This window comes from Erithacus rubecula (assembly GCF_903797595.1).
Source record: "Erithacus rubecula genome assembly, contig: SUPER_Z_unloc_2, whole genome shotgun sequence".
Lineage (NCBI taxonomy): Eukaryota > Metazoa > Chordata > Aves > Passeriformes > Muscicapidae > Erithacus > Erithacus rubecula.
In genome coordinates this window covers 6,233,718-6,253,358 of record NW_027635860.1, presented here as the reverse complement: position 1 = coordinate 6,253,358, position 19,641 = coordinate 6,233,718, and the positions used below count along the sequence as shown (strand labels likewise).

General features: G+C 35.2%; 1 protein-coding gene across 8 annotated transcripts in view; it reads left to right on the top strand.

The window, feature by feature from the left end:
* AOPEP (aminopeptidase O (putative)) overlaps positions 1–19,641 on the top strand; it is a 186,108-nt gene that overhangs the window by 67,804 nt on the left and 98,663 nt on the right. For all 8 annotated transcript variants that reach the window (XM_079330950.1, XM_079330949.1, XM_079330944.1 and 5 more), the window contains 5 exons: positions 1,378–1,567; positions 2,614–2,720; positions 7,275–7,377; positions 7,485–7,592; positions 13,659–13,702. In XM_079330950.1, coding sequence (XP_079187076.1) covers positions 1,378–1,567; positions 2,614–2,720; positions 7,275–7,377; positions 7,485–7,592; positions 13,659–13,702 — 552 coding nt within the window. The remainder of the gene's footprint in view (positions 1–1,377; positions 1,568–2,613; positions 2,721–7,274; positions 7,378–7,484; positions 7,593–13,658; positions 13,703–19,641) is intronic.

Here is a 19,641-nt window from a genome sequence, read left to right as displayed (position 1 = left end):
GGCTAGACTTAAAAATCTCTAGTCTTGAAGGTATGCTTGTGTTTTATTTCCTTTGTAACTTTGAGAGAAAAGTGAGAAAAGAGTTGAAATACAGATTGTGGATACCGTAGGTTAATTCAGGAACACTCTGTGGATGGTGGTCTTGGTTGGTGCTTTGATAACCCCTTGCATATTACTCAATTTTTAATTGAGCTTAATTCTGCTATTTCTATCTCTTAGATGTACTTAGTTTCAAAAGTTGTATCAGTTTTTTGATGTTGAGGTCTGTAATGTCCATAAGCATAGCAGAAATTGCCTTACAGTAGCACGTGAGTTGGGAATTGCAGTAACTTGCAGTTCAGGGTATTTTCAATAGCAGAGTGACAATTCATAACAATTTTCCCCTGCAATTTCTCTACAGTGCTTGAGTACAAAGCAGAGTAGATACAAACTGGGTTGTTCCCCTGCTGTTGTGAAAAGCAGGTATTTACTGCTTCTCACTTCTTTGGTTGTAATAAAATATGTTCTCCTATCTCTGCATTTGCAGAAATTATCAACTCTTATCATGAGATGATATCTTCTTAACTTGTTTGAAATTTTGACAAACACACGTGCTTTTATGTATGACGCTTTTTACTTTTGGATACTGATCTGTTTTCTTTATTAAATGTTTCTCCTTTATTTATTTTCATCTTTGATCATTTAACTGATAAATACTTGTTGCCAGTATTAACCCTGCTCATATTTTATTATCCTGGCTTGTATATAAATGTTTCTATTGAAATAAATCAGTCTTGTAACATGAAAAATGCAAAACTTTGGTTTAAATTGGTTCTTACAATTAATAGCTGTTTGATGGCTGAATACCATGGTGGTTGTATGGTGGAATTTTAGCTTAATTTTTCTGCCAATGAACAATAAAGTACAACTTAATTCCTACAAATTCCTGAGACGTAAACTATTAGTCATGACCTAGCATACATACACTATTGAGAAGCTAATAAAGCCTACCTGAAGGAAGCCTACAAGAAAGATGGGGAGAGACTGTTTTACAGAACATATAGTGACAGGGCAAGGGGGAATGGCTTCAAACTGAAAGACAGTAGGTTTAGATTGGATATTAGGAGGAAGTTCTTCCCTATGAGGGTGGTAAGGCACTGTCACAGGTTTTCCAGAGAAGCTATGGATGCCTCATCCCTGGAAGTGTTCAAGGCCAGTTTGGATGGCTCTCTGAGCAGGTGGGACTATTGAAAGGTGTCCCTGTCCACAGCAGGAGAGTTGAAACTTGGGGATCTTCAAGGCCCCATCCACTCCAGGGCATTCTGTTATTACTATGTCCATGCAGTACACATTGTATCGGGTCAGTAATAGATTCTGCCACTCATTTCTCTTGTGCAGCCCACACATCATCTTTCTGTCACAAAGTGTACTGCCAGGAGGAAGCCATCTCTGTGGAACACGTCTGTGTCACGAAATTGCTCATGCCTGGTTTGGACTCGCCATTGGTGCTCGCGATTGGACAGAAGAATGGATAAGTGAAGGGTTTGCCACTTTTTTAGAAGATATATTTTGGGCTAGGGCACAGCAGGTAAGGTGATGACATGTTGCTTCAAAATTAATGTGGAAATCAAAATTGTATATGAATTACAGATAAATTAAACCCCCTGTGCTATGATGTAACATATTTAAAAATGGTATTGGAATTTGCAAATTTATTGGAATAAAAAAAAAATAAGTGATCCACAATGAATACAAATATTTACAGAGGTAGAGGTCAGTGCAAATTAGAATAGAAACATCTTTTAGTCAATGATTATCTTCCCACAAATTTTCTACTCAGTTATTAAAATTCAGTCGTCGGACAATTGTTGTGCATTCTTTCCATTTCTGTTGCATACCTGAAATTGAAAAAAAATCAACAGTCTTACTGCATATTGCAGGTGCATGATTAAAATTAATTGGTTTTGTCCAATGAACGAACCAAGAAGTGTACCTCAAAGGAAAATGGAAGACGATTTAAAATGTAACACAGGTTAATATTAGCTGGTTTTGCTTTCCCCAGTTTCCCATCTATTCTTATAACCAAGAAACATATATTATAATTCAGTTCAAAATAATTATTTATTAGCTGGCAACCTGGCATTTATTTCATGAGTAGGAATCTCTGTTAATATTACATAAATGGGGGAAAATACAACAGGGAGCTTTCATGAGTATGGCAGAAGTAGTAAAGAAGAAGTAGGAAGAGGAATGAAGCCAGGACACAATGTAGCTCTTGCTCTCAATTTGGGAAGAGGAAGGATGCAACCAAAACATCTATGCAGGATATTTGTACTGTATGTACAGTTCATTTCTTGCCATTCACTAAAGGGAAAGCAACATACCCATTGTTCTCCTCAGTCAGAACTATTTAACTGACTATTGATTTGATGTGCACAGTGAGGCTTTTGTTTTTCGTGGTGCTGCTGTTATCTCTCATAGCAGCAACTGTTATTTTTTTATCGTGGATATTGGTACTGTTTTGTGCCTCTTCTGCACATTAAAGAGAAACAAACCCAGTTTCTTGTTATGCAAATTATTATCGTGTGTTGGGAAACAGCCATCAATGGTCTGTGTTTTTTGTTTACTAAGCAGCTGTCACATGATGAAATAAAAGGGCAACAGGAATTGAAAGCTTTACTTCGCTGGCGCCGACTTAGAGATGAGGTGCAAAACTCTGAAGAAGAGCTGCAAGTTTTAAGGTAACAGTATGATAGCATCATCATCATTTTTGTATGTTCACTCTTTCCTGTTTTCCACATTTTCTCCTTTCAAAAGATATACATCAGAATCATCTGATTAAATCCACTGCATTTCCTTATTTCCTTCTAATAAAAAAAGAAAATGCAAATTAAACTGACTGGGTTATACCTCTTGATTATAACGCAATTGCTTCTCCTTCTGTTATAGAAAGCTTTTAGAAACCATGGGATTTATTTTGATATGAAACATATCTAAGCAGTTTACAAGAGTTTCTATACAGGGAAAAAATAAAAGACCATTTCCCAAAAAGTTCACTGTTGGAAGCCATAACAGAGTCATTTTCTGTGGCTGAAGAAAAGCACATATATTAGTATCTAACTGCCAAGCTGCATGAAGCTTTAGAAAACAAGGAAAAAGTGTACTATATAAACTATATAAACCCCCTTTCTCATTTGAAGTTGCTAGTATTTATATTTAAAATAGATTTTTGATCTTTAGGTATCAGATGCTAAACTCAAGGCTCCTTTCTACATAGCTAAAGACAATCTTCCTTTGCCAGTGACTAATAACCTGGCCTGTTCTGTTTGGTGTTTTAGGAATTTTCCACAGTCTTTGATCCTGAATGTTTGTGTAATTCAAGATTCACTGAGCATCTATAGCTTGTCTCCTCATGGTCTTCGACCAAGAATAATGAGTTTACTAATACTAGTTTAAATTACCCATGATTTCTGACCAAATTCTGACCATGGAAGCACAGGGATGGATTTCAGACAATTGTGTAGTCTGTTCTCCTGCTCTGAAATAAATGCAGTACACACAGACCATCCTAAGTGAGTTCTTACTAACACGTTCTTAGCAGACTCCAATAAAAAGTTTTCATAAAGAGAGACAAGCTGTATTAATGTCTCAATGTCTCAAGGTAGCTAGTGTTAACACTTAAAAATTGCTTCCTAATGCATAACTGAAATACTGTTTATTTCAAACAATATAGTTTTGATTACTTTCTTGCACCAGGAGGAAGTGAAGAATAAACTGATACACCTCTTCTAGATTATCAACTTTTAAATTGTTTTGGAAGATTGTTGCCATTTCATTTATCCAAGGTCTTCCCTTCTTGTGTCTGCTCAGTAGAACCTAAAAGGCTCTACTATACTTGGACACTCTAGAGGGTGTTCACCAACATAAGTTCCTCTACAAGGCCCCATGTAATCCAAAAGCATATCACCATCTGCATAACTGTGGTCTTCCATTGATCTTTTACTTTATATTTATTGATGAATTATGTATCTATGTATAAACAGAGTCAATGAAGGTACACAGTATACAGTTGTGTAAATGTTCAAGTGTGTAATTTGACCATAATTATAAATGCAAAAGTAAGCTTAATCACTAATTGTTACACAGCTGCTGCCAACACAACTACCAATTTACATGCTGAGGTTTTTGTTTTAAATAATTTTTTTTAAATATGGCTTTTTGGGATTTGAGGCTTAACTGGATAAGTGTTTTCCCTTCTCAACACTATGGAATCACATTTGTTGTCTTTCGTGTGATTTATATAGGTGATACTTTTAATCAAACGTTATGTGGTGTAAATTTTCAAAATCATTTTTCTAAGGCACATAATCCTTTGTAGTTTGAAACTCAGGAATGATTGATTTATTTTGAAAAATGAAACTTAAGCTTTCTATTCTCTTGCATATTTATTAGACATAATAATAAGCATTTTTTCTTACCTTTTGGATAGTAGTATTCCTAGTGCTAATGCAAAAGAGTGAAAAATTAATTTCTCATTAGAAAAATGTATCTTCAATAAGCATTTCAGGCCAGGAACATGATGCCACTTTGTGACTCTGGCCATTTCTTCTCTGATACCTCTAGTTCCTTGTGATTGCTTTTAAGGACTTCCTACTGATTTAGTCAGATATAAATATTTTCTACTATTATTGTGGCACGGACATGAATAAGTTCTCTTCTTGCATATTTACTGGGGCCTTTTTTCTTTTCTTCTTGCTTCTGAAAATATGACCTTGTGCTTTCCTCAGGCTATTAATTTTTGATCCATGAAATGAATACCTGTTTAGGCTGGATGAAAGCCACTCAGCAAACTGATGATCAGCCTGATGTTTCTTCTTATTTTGGGTACTTGATATTACATTGTACTAAGTAGCATGTCATAAGCTGCCTGAAAAGAAAAAGGGCAGGTTAGAAAGAAATTTGTGTCTTTTCAACAGGAAGCAGCTCTGAAAGGTAGCACCAACAAATCTTAATATTGAAGAAGGAGTTTGTGGCATTTCCATGCTTATACAGGATGAGATTTTACACAGAATTTGAAACAAACCTGCAGGAATAAAAATGTGTGTAAAATGTCTTGGCACTCATTTTACTGGTGATCATCATCAGCAGCACTCTCATCTCTCATGTTAGGAAGGCAAAGAAGACTATTTTTTTCTGCAGAATAAAGCTGGTGTTCACATTTGTTTCATCTCCTGGTCCTTATGGCTGAATGGGAGTTTGTGGTTATTCATTAAGGCAAACCAATGTTGATATCTAACTCTAAATTAGTCTCTGAGTTCCACTTGTGTCAGGTCCATTCTATCCTGAAGCAATGCTTCTAACTGCTCTGTAGGTGTTTTATTCTATCTGATAGGAAATGTTCTTTCAGATGGTCTCTTACACTCTCTGCATAAGTTTTCATGACCACCTGTCACATCAGAGCATTTAATTACCAAGGACATCCCAGTGCATTGTACTTTTACTACTGCAATGTACTCATCTGCCCAATAAACAGAAAGCAGCATTTTCTGCTTCATTCAGAAATTTGCCAGTATCTGAAATGTGTCAGATAGCATCTTGAATATTTTGAGACAGCTTGCCTTTAGCAATTATGCTAATGGTGTAATTATGCTTGGCTTTATCTGCTAGGTTAGATGCAGCTTTTGAATGTCAGTGTAACAAAATTTCAGTCTCTGTAAATACAGTAAGCATTGCTTTAAAATAGTGTTCTGAAGTACTGATAGCAGAGAACAGGGTTACATTCTAAATAATTACACTCCTTTACAGGTATTTTCAAGAATATATACACACAGAGAACAATGAAAAGTCATGTATGGAATGTCAGCAGGTCTTTCCTCCAGGAGACTGATCCAGAAGGGAAATAGCTGGATTTCTGCTTTCTTACAGTGGGTCTACAATGTTTACACAGTCCAGAAAGAACTGGAGTTGCTGTTGAATAAGAAAAGAGTTATCTTTCTTTCAGTGTTGAGGGAAGATCTTACAGGAAAGATATATATGAATGATTGCATGGAAAAGGACTGTGTTAGAAACACAGTGTAACATTCAATCTGTTTCTTTTCTCTCTAGTTTATTTCAAACAGTTGCATTTCATGAAAATTTTGTGTATAGTGGATTTCATGTGCACAGACCCTAATAATAATAATAATAATAATAATAATAATAATAATAATAATAATAATGTCTAAAAAAACAGTTTAGAACTCTGGATTAAACTGTAATAAAAAACTGTGACACACATATAAAAAAGGAAGAACATTTTCTTCAAGGGAAACACAGATACGGAAAAAAATTTGATCACAAGGGTTAGCTCCTGAAATTATTCCTGCATGAGCAGTGTGGTTTGAAGAATCTTGCATTGCTGTGGCCCATATTTCCCCTATTCTGTAGAAATGAAGGGAAAGACATTTGGTTTCAAAGACCGGCTATTTCAAAATCCAATAGAATTAGAGAGGCTGTTTTAGTCATGGGGTTAGACTCCTAAGACAGGCAATGTTCTCAGACTACTGTTAGCTGGGATGTTTTCTGAATGAAAGAAATCTAGACGATCTTCAGTACCATGCCTCTGAAGGCACTTCTTACAAATGAAGAAAAAGTGTTTGCATAGCTTCTCTTGACTTTCAGTCTGTCCTCTTTAGAGCCTTGAAGTCCTCCACACTTAACCGTTGTACATTCATGGCATACCAGATGTTGTGTTACATTTTAAATCAGGCAGTAAGTAGTATTTATTTTTTAGACATTATTGTCTGTATGCAAAATACTGCATGCAAAATACTTCCTCTTTTAAAAGTTGAGCTATTTTTCTTCCAACCCAAATGGAAAAATGAAAATCAACACTTTCTATAGCAGTGTATTGCATGCAGATGAAGGAAGTTATTCTTGCAAGGACAGTCATGTAAGCTGTTAAGCCAAGTTCAGGTGAAAAAAAAGAGAAAGTTCTAGTTGAAGGTAGTGACTTCACTATCCTCTCCTTGATTTCTCCTTCCCCTTCCCCTTCAAATGTTTTTTTTTTTTTTTTTCTTTTTTTGTTTCTCTTTGTTCTTAATGTGTCTGCTGCAACCTGGTGTCATGCTGGCTGTAAAAAGACTACCCAACCTACTGATGAACTTTATTTAAAAGAAAGTTCACTTGTTTGACTGTCTAAATATGGTGAAGACTAGTCACAGGTGTCACAATGCTTTCAACTATGATAACCTGTAATGTATGACTTATTTCTTTACTTACTTATCCAAAACTTAATTAGTGTGTTTCCATTTCAGGCCCAGAAAGGAGAGCACAGGAGAACTGAGTGAGTCTGGAGCCTCTGTTGTCAAATATGGCCTTAAAGCAGAAAAAATCTTCATGCAGGTTCACTATTTGAAGGTGAGTGTTGTCACCTGTTTTTTATTGTGATTGCTTTATGCATATGATAAAGACTTCAGTCTTCTGCATATCAGAAAATTCAGAGCTTCTGCCTTAATGTTTTGCAGGGTTATTTTCTTTTACGATCTCTGGCAAGGACAATAGGAGAGGTGTCATACCTTGCATCTCTACGGAAATTTGTCATTAAGTTCCATGGGCAGCTCATCCTTTCTCAGGTATTGTGATTGGGCTTATTCCTCACCTTTTGGAAAAACGAACAACCCAAACTTTTGGATTGGCTACCTAAATCACCGCTTGTAGTTGTGATATAAGGGGAGAAGCACTTGTAATTTGGCAATATAGGTAAAATTACTCCTGCTAGAGGGCAGAACATTTTTTTTGCAGTGACGCTTGAATTGCATCCAACTAGTATCTGATAATATAAACAATGAGGGATTTTATTTTAGCATGATACTTCAAAAGGCCAATGTTCATAGCTACTGATGTTCTCAAAGGTCATTTACCATGGTGGAATTATCACCTGTAATCTTTTAGCTTGTGATTTTTGGTTGTAATCAGTCAAGTCTTTTCCCTGATTCCTCTCTGTTTCTGAAAGAGCAGAAATTGTACTTCTGAATTTATTTTCTTTCTCTCTGCATGCTGTTTCATTCAGTGCTTCTAATTTCAATCTATTTCTTATAAGGACAAAGCCAACTAGGGTTATAAGTAAAAATTTACTGACTTTCTGTTAAAGTAATGTAACTACTATCTCTAGTTTTGTTTTGACTTAGAAAACTATATACCTCTCTGAGCCCAGAGTTCAAGGAATCCTGTCACTGGTGATGAATCCATCTTGCACAAATAGCAGTGCAGTTTCTTGCTTAAGTAATGCTGTAAAAACAACAGTTTATGGGGGTGTCTGTGAACCAGGTCACTGAACTCATCATGGTAAAAAACAGACCTGGAACAAAACCCATGACACAACAAATATTTAGCATTGCTAGAAGAGCAGTGTGATGACAGTGAGGGGCAAGCAAAGAGAGAAGAGAAAAGGATATGAGTGACTTTCTGAAACCATCTTCTTTGCTGAAGTCTGTGTTAGAGTTGAAATCTTTGAGGATATTCAGGACAGTGATAAATGTTTCATTGAAACACTGAGTAAAGGCCTCTGATTTTGTGTAACCTGAGTCTAACACTTGCTGTTTCTTCCATCCACGGTGATTTTTTCTTGCACGCATACTGTTTTGAATCTCACTCTTATGGGGTGAGATGTATGCCCAGGAATCTCACAAATAGCTTACGGACCCGTGACTCCTTTTGTATGTCAAGTCACCCAGAAGTCAGGAGCAGTATCTCTTAACACAGCTTTTCTGCCCTGTGGAGGAATGTTTGGGGTATTAGGGGAGTTAACACAGCTGCAGCTGTTTCCTGTGCCATGCTGTTGAGACCTTAAGCAGTTACATTTGGCATAGTGTGGAAAATGCCAGTGACTATATGAGCCTTGTCTACTTTAGGGTGTCCAAAATCAAAAAAATTATGCTTCTCTATTACACAACTGGAAGAATTTTGAAAATTACAGAAGTCATGAGGCTACTAACAAAAGAAGCTCAGCATTTTAAGCTGGTGGTAAGAAAGGTGCTCAGATTTTGGTAAGAAAATGTTAACTTGTTGTTCCTGATTGATGTGGGGTGAGTTGTGTCAGTAGACTGAATGCTGCAAAATGTTCAGCAGACTGTACTGCTAGTCATAGCAGCTAGCTACATTAGAGACTTCTCCTTTGTCTAACTATTAAATGCCAATTTGTAGCTTACCAACTCCAGTCTCCTAAGATTAAATACTACACCCAGAAATATTCATTTTGGTTATTAGATAAAAAACCGCTCAGTGTTCTGTTATTGAGTTATTGAAGCAAAAGTTAAACTTTGTTTCTTAGGCAACTTTTATTTGCATATGTGCAATATGACCATAACTATATGCTTAATATATGAAAAAAAAAAAAGACACTTTCCTTCATTTGGAAATACTACCTGATATGGTGGAGAAAGAGTTTTGTACATTAAAACTTCTGTTGTTTGCTTTTGTGCTTTTACCTTGTCTACCATCTAAATCCAGTTCCAACTGAAGTTACTGGGAAGATAACTTTATCATGGTTTTTGGCCACTGAAAAATGCGAATGTCATGGGGCTATATCTAATTAAAATGCATTTTCTGTCTTTGTAAGAAATCTTTAAGAGTGTGTTTTTGTTGGGGTCTGGTATATATAGGTAGATAAGGAATCACAGCAGGAGTTGTAAATGCAGAAGCAATGAAGTTAAGTTAGTACAGACTTTCTTATTCAAGGCCCTTCTTAAAAAAACATGCTGTCAGTGTTTAAATTAATAAAAGATTTAACATAAATATATGTGCAAATGGTAAGTTTAAATACTATAGTGCTATACTTTCACCTTGTCCAAAATAACTGTAAAAGTTCCCAGGTTTAGGACTTGTGGGAATGTGGCAAAGTAAAACAGTGAAAAATTGCCCATGTTATGAATACTAGTCTTGTTTTCAGCAGTGTTTGTAGTATTTTTCCTAGATGGGAGCTGCAGGTGCAAGGAAATTACTTCAGATGTGAAACATTAATCAGGTTGCCTTTTTCCTTCATTTTACTTGCATGCTCAGTAGATTTTTAATAGCAACTTTATTTTTGTTGAGTTAGCCACAGATGAGTAATGCAAATCTGGAATCTTTGAGAAGGATTTAAAAAAATATTCAATTTTTCTTTTTATGAGAGAATTCAGTTGCTAATTGCTTTGAGTGAACTTTTAAAATAATGACTGGAGTGGTTTTGACTATAAACAAAAAGAAAGAAGTGCAAGTTGCTGGTACTCCTAACAGAGTAAAAGATGTTCCATTTCATCTTGAAATAATATCTTGGAAACTGAATTGTTTGCAGAGTTTAATTTTCGTATGGTTCTGTCTGTTATAATGCACAACAAATTGACTTTTGACTAAAGCTAGAGAGAGGTTTCATCACCTGGGCCTTACACTGTTAAGCTGTCTGGCCAATGATTGTGGCCAGTGATAGAAGGTATAATGGGGGAGTTTTGCTTACTGTAGATAGGAAGTTGTTGCCTGTGGAGGTGCAGTCTGGGATTGTCATCCAAAGCCAGGAGGATGCCTAGGGATGGAATTCCAAATAAACAGGAAATTATAAGGGTGCTCATTATTTCTTTTTCCCACACAGAAGGGACAAATTAATATTTGCAGCTTAGCTATGTCATTTACAAACTACATACTTTTTAGGAATAATTTAACTTTGAGTGGATTATTCCTTCAAGGAACTGGATGTTAGTGTCATTGAATTTTATTTGTTGCCAAGTGAATGCCCATTTCGATCTGTCACTTTCAGTCAAGACACCTCCACTGTTTTTATTCACCCCATTATATTCCAGCCAGAGAATTTAAACAAAGTAGCTGTTGGTTGTAGAGTACTTGAAATGACTGGATTAGAGGTTTTAATATGAGGACATAAGTCTTTTAATATGAAGTGTTCTTTATTTGATATCAATATGTGATCAGGGAGAGGTACTTGCCTGATGCTCCGAAACATTTCAGGGGTAGAAACTTGCTGGCCATTGCTCAAGACAAAAATTGGATAGTAATAAAACATCCTTTGGCATGAAATAAAAGGTTTTGTAACACCACATAGTTACTGCTTTAAGTAGTCTTCATTTCCAATTACTTCTTTCAACCTACTTCTCAGTTTGTGACTCTTCTTTGCTTTTGACTCAGACACAGTACATCCATTAATAGTGCAAAGAAAACTTCTCCTTGATGTCAAATTCACAGTCTGTAAACCAGATTTGATCTGCCCAGCAGAAACCCAGTGTTAAAACTGTGATTAAAGTTATTGCCTTCAGTCAGGACTATGGTGAGAGCAGATGAGAGTCACCAGGGAATTTAATTATGAGGGGCTAGTAGATCCTCAGCAAATGTGTTGAATTTATTTTTTCAATGCCTTTTTCATCTTGGCCAAATATCAATAGAATTGCACAAACTACAGAATAACAGTTTCTTTGTAGAGAGAAAATTGTTTTCTAGCCTCAGAGTCTCTAGTCAGGTAAGAACAACAGGAGTGTATAAGAAAGTGGGATTATTTATTCATATGAATGTAAGCCAGTTTGTTAGTATTGCAGCACTGTGGTAGCATGTGGTTTCTAACTCATATATTCTTTATGCCTTCATTGAATTACTTGCAACAAACACCAAACTATAATTTGCTTTATGGTCTGATCAAGAATTTAGTTATGATTACTTAGCAATCCACAAGTCTTTGCTTCTAAGTGTAAAATAACTAAAGCATCTTAAAGAGAGGCATCAAATCTTAAAATCTTCACATTATCCTCTGACTTTTCTCCTGGACACTTCTGAACCCTTTCATCTGTGGAGAAAGAAAAAGTAGCCTGAGAGTAAAATTTCACTCCAGATGGTTAAAATGGCAAAATTATAAACAGCTGACAAGTCAGACCTATAGTGAGATGTGTCATGCAGACTTGATAATAGGCAAATGTTAAAAGTCATGCTAATAGGAGGTAAGTTATAATTTACTTTTCTGCTGTGTTTTGCAGCATTGAAATAAGAGCAGTTAAAATAAGGTATAATAGACTAGTATGTGGAATGATGGTGCCTTTTTCTTAATAGATATTTGAAAAAAAGGAAGACAGCCTTAATCACAAAGGAGATACTTAATTTCATAGTATAGTATACAGATTGTAAAACCATCCACTGTGTGATTGATTATGAAAAGTTTATGGAATCTAACAAGGGAATCTAGCTGCATTGATGTATACACAGTGCTAATACTGTGAAGGATTATCACTTCAGGTTTACTATTCACACACTTTCAAAATAACTGTGATTATGATATTTTCATATTCTTTATTTGCATGTAAGATTGCATGTATCTCCAGCAAAACTTGCACAAGTGGAAGGACAGTAGTTCTTTGTTTATATGCGTAATAATGTAATGTTTACATACAACAAAACTAAAAGTAGTTGTATGAAATAAAGGGATTTCACACATCATTGTGATGTCTGCAATACTCTGTGCCTGGGAAGTAATGGCTCATGTCACACTTACAATGGCATTCTTGCCACAGCAACACTGAGCCCACAACATTGTGTAATTTACATTTTGTCAAAAACCAAATGTGTAGCAACTGCAACACAGCCTGAATATCACTTATAATCTAAAGAAGGAAGGCTTAACTGTGTTACCACTTCAATTGTGCAATCAGTCTTACTTTGATTCTCTAAAAACGCCATACTCTGACAGAGAAACAATACCTTTTCTCAACTGTTATGGCATGGTCCATAAAGAAAAGATTTCTGCCTTTTAGGAAACATTCATCAAGACTTCAGATAGCAACAATTAGCAGTTGTTGCCCAGTACAGTCAGCCTGTGCTTATATACTGAAGTAAGGATCATTAGTAGCCTATGAAACTTGTCTTCACAAAGATTAGTATTAATAAAGCAGATGCATTGGTTTTATGAAACATCATATAAATGAATAATTCATATTAATAAATCCTATTATTATGTGATTGTTCAGAGGAATGTATTCTGTAAAGGGATTGTCATTAAAATTGGGTTGTGTAGAACACAGAGTGCCAGAGAACCTTTTAGTGATGTCAGGTGTAAGTTTCTTTTAAGTAAGGATGATGGTAATGCTCTTCCATTACATAATCTTTGTAAAACCATGGAAAAAATTCTTGCTACCTTGTATTTGAAGAATTTGCTCCTTAGGTGATGTGGTTATCAGCAATATTGTGAATTTTGTCATGGGATGAGGAGTAGGTCTAATCAGGAAGAAAAAGCTTTATGTAGTTATGTAATTAAGGACAACATGATAACAAACACAGTGAAGAGAACATAAACACCCCTAAATTTGGTGTTTCTTAGCTTTGGTGTATAAATCTGCAGCCTTTAATAATTTTAAATATAGTTTGTGTGCATTATAGATAAAATAAAAGTAGGAACATGGGATGGTGTTAAAATAGTCAGCAGGCTTTTCAAGCTTATTTTCTGTCAAAGTTTGCACTTCTTACTTGGAAAGCAAAAGGGTTGGAAAACTGAAAATATTATGTATATTGTATAAATAACAATATACCATTATGCTGTCATTATATCACCATAATGGGTATATGAACTTTTTTCTTAGCATTCTGTTATGTGTAGTCTTTAATCTCTCACCAGCAGTGAAGATAGAGGGTAATGGCTTCATAAACATACTAACTGTTCTGCTCTGTTAATTTTCCAGGATTTTCTTAGCATGCTGTTGGAAGACATTCCTAAACAAAAAGGGTAAGTAAGGACTGGGCTAGAAAAGCCAAGGAAATATGCAGAAATAAGATTTTAATATGTCCTAGCCAGAAATAGTGCTAGTCTGAAGATTCCCATTACATGTATACACAAAAATTTACGAGACTTGCTGTGTTTTTCCTATGCCATACTCTCCCCAAATAGTGCCTTCACTTGCTTATTAGGTAAGAGCTGATGTCCTGTGTTCACTATGCAATCTGAAGTGCCAGGCATAGCTGCCTCGTCAAACTGACTTGTGATTCTTCTGCCAGCTGCTTTTGGCACTTGGCACCCTAGAGCAAGGATGCCAGAACTTTGCTGTGAATCTGGGACACCAGAGAAGATGGATTTTTTCAAGAAGTAGCCTGGTACCATCTCCTCTCAGTCATACATTGTACTGCATGAGGAAAGATGGAAAACATGAATGGAAGTTGAGCGCTAATTAATTGCCTGTCCTTCGAAATCCTGATGTGTGTGACTGTGACTGATTGAAGATGACAGTCTTTAGCAGCACTTTGAGGCTGTCCCTGCTTATCTTTTGATTTGTTCTGTGCTATTCTAGACTGTGCTACAAATACAGATTATTTTGTAGTGGAGCTTTATATGTTGTAGTTTTTAAAAATATTCACTTGAAAAATACAATTTGAAGGCCAGGATTGCAAATGTTCATAACTCTGTGTGAATGCTTTGGAGAAAAAAAAAAAAAGATGGTATTCATAGAGGTGAAATGTGTTGAGTTGTTTAGTGAAACACTTCTGTTCCTTATGGTTGAGGAACAGAGAAGCTAGTTATCATTGAGAAAATATGTTTTGTGGCATCTCAGGTTCAGTTTGGGTGCTTTTACATTCTCCAGTGATGTAAAGGATAATATTTTCTGTATGTGATTCGATATCAATATAGTTTCTAGCCCAAATATAATGATGTATATTATATGGAATAGATGTGAAAGTGTTTTTTTTATGGTATGATTATACACTGGAATGTTATAAAAATCTCATATTTTCCTTCCTTTCTTTTTTTGCTTCTGTTTCTCTGAACTCCAAACCCAGTGCAAAATGTTGTTGCATAAGCATCAATCTTTCTACCTAAAAATATACTCAAACTTTCAATGAGACTGATGCAAAAGAAGCGTGGCTTCATTTGTGATGCATCACATTCCAGAATGTATGAAAAAATTTTCAGCTCTATGGCAATTCATTTTGCAGTCATATATATAGTGTATCTGAACTATCTACAGCCAAAATTACTTGGCAGATAGCAGCAATGCAAGGAATCTTGATATACAGAAGGCTTTTATTTCTTGTCTGCTGGGAGGATGTTTTTTCATTCTTGAATGCATTCTGAGGCTAGTACAGAAATACTTACCTGAGGTAAAAGGAAAGGGAGGAAAGATAAAATCAATTGGTTTTAGAGATTGTCTACTCATGAGTGCTTTTTTTGTAAAAAGTTTCATGTAGGAATGAAGTGCATTTCAATATTAGAGCAAAAATACTTAGTAGCGCATAAAACTTCTCCGACTTGTCTAATTCTACCAAATAAAATTTAAAAGTTTAAACAACATAATTCCAACTTAACAAATATTAAGCACTCTAATACACTGAAGTTTGTAATGGAGGCTGGTCTTAATCATAAAAAAAAAGAAGTAAAGACACATTTGCAGTAGGTAATCAAACCAAATCTTGCTCTTAGCTGTCACAACAGGGGTAAATTATGTAGCTAGTAATAGAGTTTGGCTTATGGGAGACTTTTGTCATGAGAACACAGTTAACATTGGCAGAAAACTATAATGAAACAATTGGGAAATTTTCTGTAGTTATTACACTGTAGTAATGTAACTTCAGCTTTCTACTATTGGATACAGAGACTGGATCTAAAAGATCCTCACCTCCAAGTACTTAATTCCTTTAGTTTTTATTAAAATGAGATTTTTTTAGTACATTCCTAGTGATGAGTCGCTCCAAGATCCAGATGTAAAATTTTATTGATTTTTGCTGCCTTCTGTACTTGAAGGGGTTTTATGCCTACTTTACAGAGCTACTTTACTTCCTTCTCTGACTCAGTTATATTGGCATGTTAGCTGCAGGAATCCATGCTGTGAGGCAGGATCCTTCTGTTTCTGCACTGCAGCTGAATACTGACAGCAGATAAGTTGAGCAGATACCTTCTGGTTCTGTATAACTTCTTAACTTGCCTTTAAGACTGATTATTTTTTTGAGTGAAGGACTAATGAAAAGAACAACAAACCAATATTGATTATTTATTGATCCTTCTCTGTTTACGAAGCCTTTTAAAATATTACATGCACTGACTAGAGCCTCACATTATCTTGGCCTTTCTGTGAAAAATCTACAATATTTCCCACCTGCATATCTAATTCCCACTGAGGCATTTTATTTACTCATACAATTTGAAACAAATGAAACTAAACAAATGAAACACCAAGAAACTCCCCTCTTATGTGTCTGTATATCAGAGTGCACCAGATTTGGTAAAACTCCAGTGGCTCTGTTCTCCACAAGGCTTACGCCCATAGTCTTTGCTGCAAGTTGATCTTTTCCACATCTGCCCCACATGTGAGCTGTGCAAAGAATCAGTGTTTGCCCTTGTAACAGAGGGTTTCACCAGTCTTAGATAAATCAGAGTCACTGCTTGCGCAGTTACTTTACAACTGCAAAGTTTTTTCGAGCAGGTCAGTTCTGCTCTTATTTTTATTTCATTTCATTGAAGGAAGTAAACAAATCCACTAATAAGCTATGGTTTTAATAATACATGATATACAAAGGAAGACTTGTGTTAATAACCCAGGTTCATTAACCACTTTCCTTGAATATCTTCACAAATTGTAATTTGAGTCCTAAAATAATGCTGCAATTTCAAACTACTCAGCTATATAGGTGTATCTCTTTCTTTCATGTTTGCTTTCTTTGATTCACCTGCAGATTCTTGTGAATGTGGTCATTTTAAATGAGACAAATGGCTGGTAGGCTCCCAACTACTGAAGTAAATTATAGTGAAAAATTATTCCCAGTGGTTTTGAGTCCTCTTTTTTTTTATGTTTAATAAGCCAAAAAATATATATATTGGAAAAAATACAAAGAAAATTTATGAGCAGGAAGACAAGTCTAGTTGAGAGAATCACTAATCAGTCATTGTGTTTTGCTTTGGTCTAATTGTGCCGCCATATTTAGCTGCAATAGCTAACTTTGAAAATTACTGATGTGTATAAATGTGTCATGAAGCAGATATGCTTGTTTAAGTAATTTACTTAAATTTTTACTGAAAATTAACTAATTTTCAGTATTAGTATTTTCAGTATTTCAAGTATTTGGATATGGCAGACTTTTCTATCCTTCTTTATCGTAAAAGAAAAGTTGCACACTTCCATGTTTTTTCCTCTTGATTTAGGCATTAAGTGGGTTTATGTTAAAGTTTGTAGGGTACCTTAGAGCTTGTGCAGTGAAAACTTCATGTACAGCCATCTTCTATAGTACTAATTTTCAAATTACCATTAATGTTAGTATTTTACAGACTTTGTTTTAAAATCTGTGTGTGTAATGTTAGGATATCATTGCTAGGCTGGTTTGGCTTATCATCTAAACAAATGGACAAGGGATAAGATAACTGATGTGATCACATTCTCATTTTACAGTAGGGATCTATTGTAAAAAAGCAATTGAAGAAACTTGGTCTTGTAAGAGTTAGTGCTAGTGAACTCAACCCAGATCCCACTGTCCTGTACAGAACCTTAACCAGAAGGCTGTTCAGGAATTCACACAAACACCAAGTTTAAGTCCTTACAGATGCTTAAGTACAACGTAAGCAGGTGGTAAATGCCCTTACTGAACTGCAGCCTCTACAAATACCAGGCTCTCTGTTCTTTCTCCAGGACACTTGTTTTGACATGGAAGTCTGTTTGTGATAATTTTTTAGGGTTATTTCACAGTCAAACAATTTAGCAGAAGCATTTCCAACATCTTTATAGTTCTTCAGCACTGACAATCTAGAGATTCAGTGTAGATCTTTCAAATACTCTGCTCATTACAATTTTTTTTTCATAGTGTATTTCTCTTAAACAAGTTGCTTATTTTGATAGGTGCCAACAAGAATATCCTGATTTTGAATTAAACAAAGTACTTGTGTGAAGTACCAAGAAGATCGCATATAATCATTTGACAGGTGATTTTGTGAAACTGTGGGTGCTGCAGGCAGAGAAAAAGCAGTGTTACTGATTTTGCCCATGAGAAAAATGGCAAAGTTTCAGGAGAGACTGAGAAATTTTCTAGTGGTTTCTGCCTGGATTAGTGTGGTGTCAGAACAGTGTGATTCCCCTTGGTGTCATATCAAAGCCATTTTTTGAAATGAAATAGGAGGTATATTAAGCAACAGCTCTACACAGCAAATGTAACATAGGTTATTTTGCAGAGATTTTTTTCTCACACTATATGTTTAGTTTCTAGGGATGGGGATTAGCTGACATGGTGAGACTGTCTTTCTTACACCTTGGTAATACAAATTAAATGTGCAACTAAGGGAATTTTACCCAGATTCTAGCTCTGCTTTAGCATTAGAACACTAAACTGTATTGTGTTAAATTCATGTAATAACAAATAACAAAAATTGTTCTCCTGCTTATGCTTCTTGAGACAGAATAAATGGTGCAATCCAAGTGATCTACCTTTGTCTATATTAAATTTTGGTGTCCAGTTTTAAGATAGTTCTGTATGCAGCCTTTTTAGTAACCAAACCATCAGAAAAGACCATCATCATCTTCTTGGGAAAGTAAATGTACTGTCTGTTTTGAAGTATTTCTCTTTATCACTTTTCCCAGTTAAGGGGCTCAGCTAATCTGACTGAAGACTAGACACCAATTTTTAGGGCACAGTGGTAAGATGAAGATAATTTTAGTCTGAGGGATTGGCAGTCAAATATTCTGAATTTAATAAGTTTGCACAAATAACAAGGAACAAGTCTAGATGTGTAGTCTTTTATTTTAATATAGAACACTACACAAGCATCATATATATATTCAGTTTTCTGCAGAAAATTGATTTATATAGTGATATAACACACACAATGGTAATTTCCTGAAAATTCAGAATCTTGGCTATGTAGAAATGTTCCTTCTTGACTGCTGTGATTATTTAAATCATATAATCACTTAAAATTGTTTATTGGGTTGTTTGCCTTCCTGATTCAGAGCTTGGAAATGGCTGTTCTTTTCATGAATGCTTTGTTGGTTGAGTCTGCATTACACATGTGAAAGCAAGCATTAGAATGAGTCTTGATAGGGCATTACCTTGCACAGGATCATACACATTTGTTCTGATTCTCAGAATATTTATATTCCTTGAGGGCTTACTCAACTTCCTTTTTTCAGTACTTGCACATGTGTTTTTTTTAAATAATTATTTTTATTTTTTAAATTTATATTTATATTTATATAGCTTCCCTACAAGCTGAGAAGTCTCCCACCAGAGTTGAAGTAAATACCACAGAAGCTGCCTACAAAAATAAAAGTGGAAATACAGCTTCTGAATTTACAAATATTTGTATATGTGGTTATTTCAGTCTCACATAGCTTCATCATGACAAACTATTTCCTTTTGTTGAAGTGTCAGACTATTCTATGATTTCACTGTGAATATGTAAGTATCAGTATATAAAGAAAATGCAGAAAGGACAAAACTGAAGTATATTAGACACTTAGTAACTTTGAGAATTAATATCTATGAGTGCTTTTTAAAGCCCCAAAGTTTATCCATACAACAGTAAGTAGAGCACCCATTCATACTTTACATGTTTCATAAATGTAGTTTACCACATAACTCTTTCTCTGTCTGTCCTTTTAAGCACTGAATTTATGATTTGAGTGTTAAGTTTACAAGATCACAAGTTTAAGATCACAAAAACTGATCTATCTACCTTTAATTTACTCATGGAAC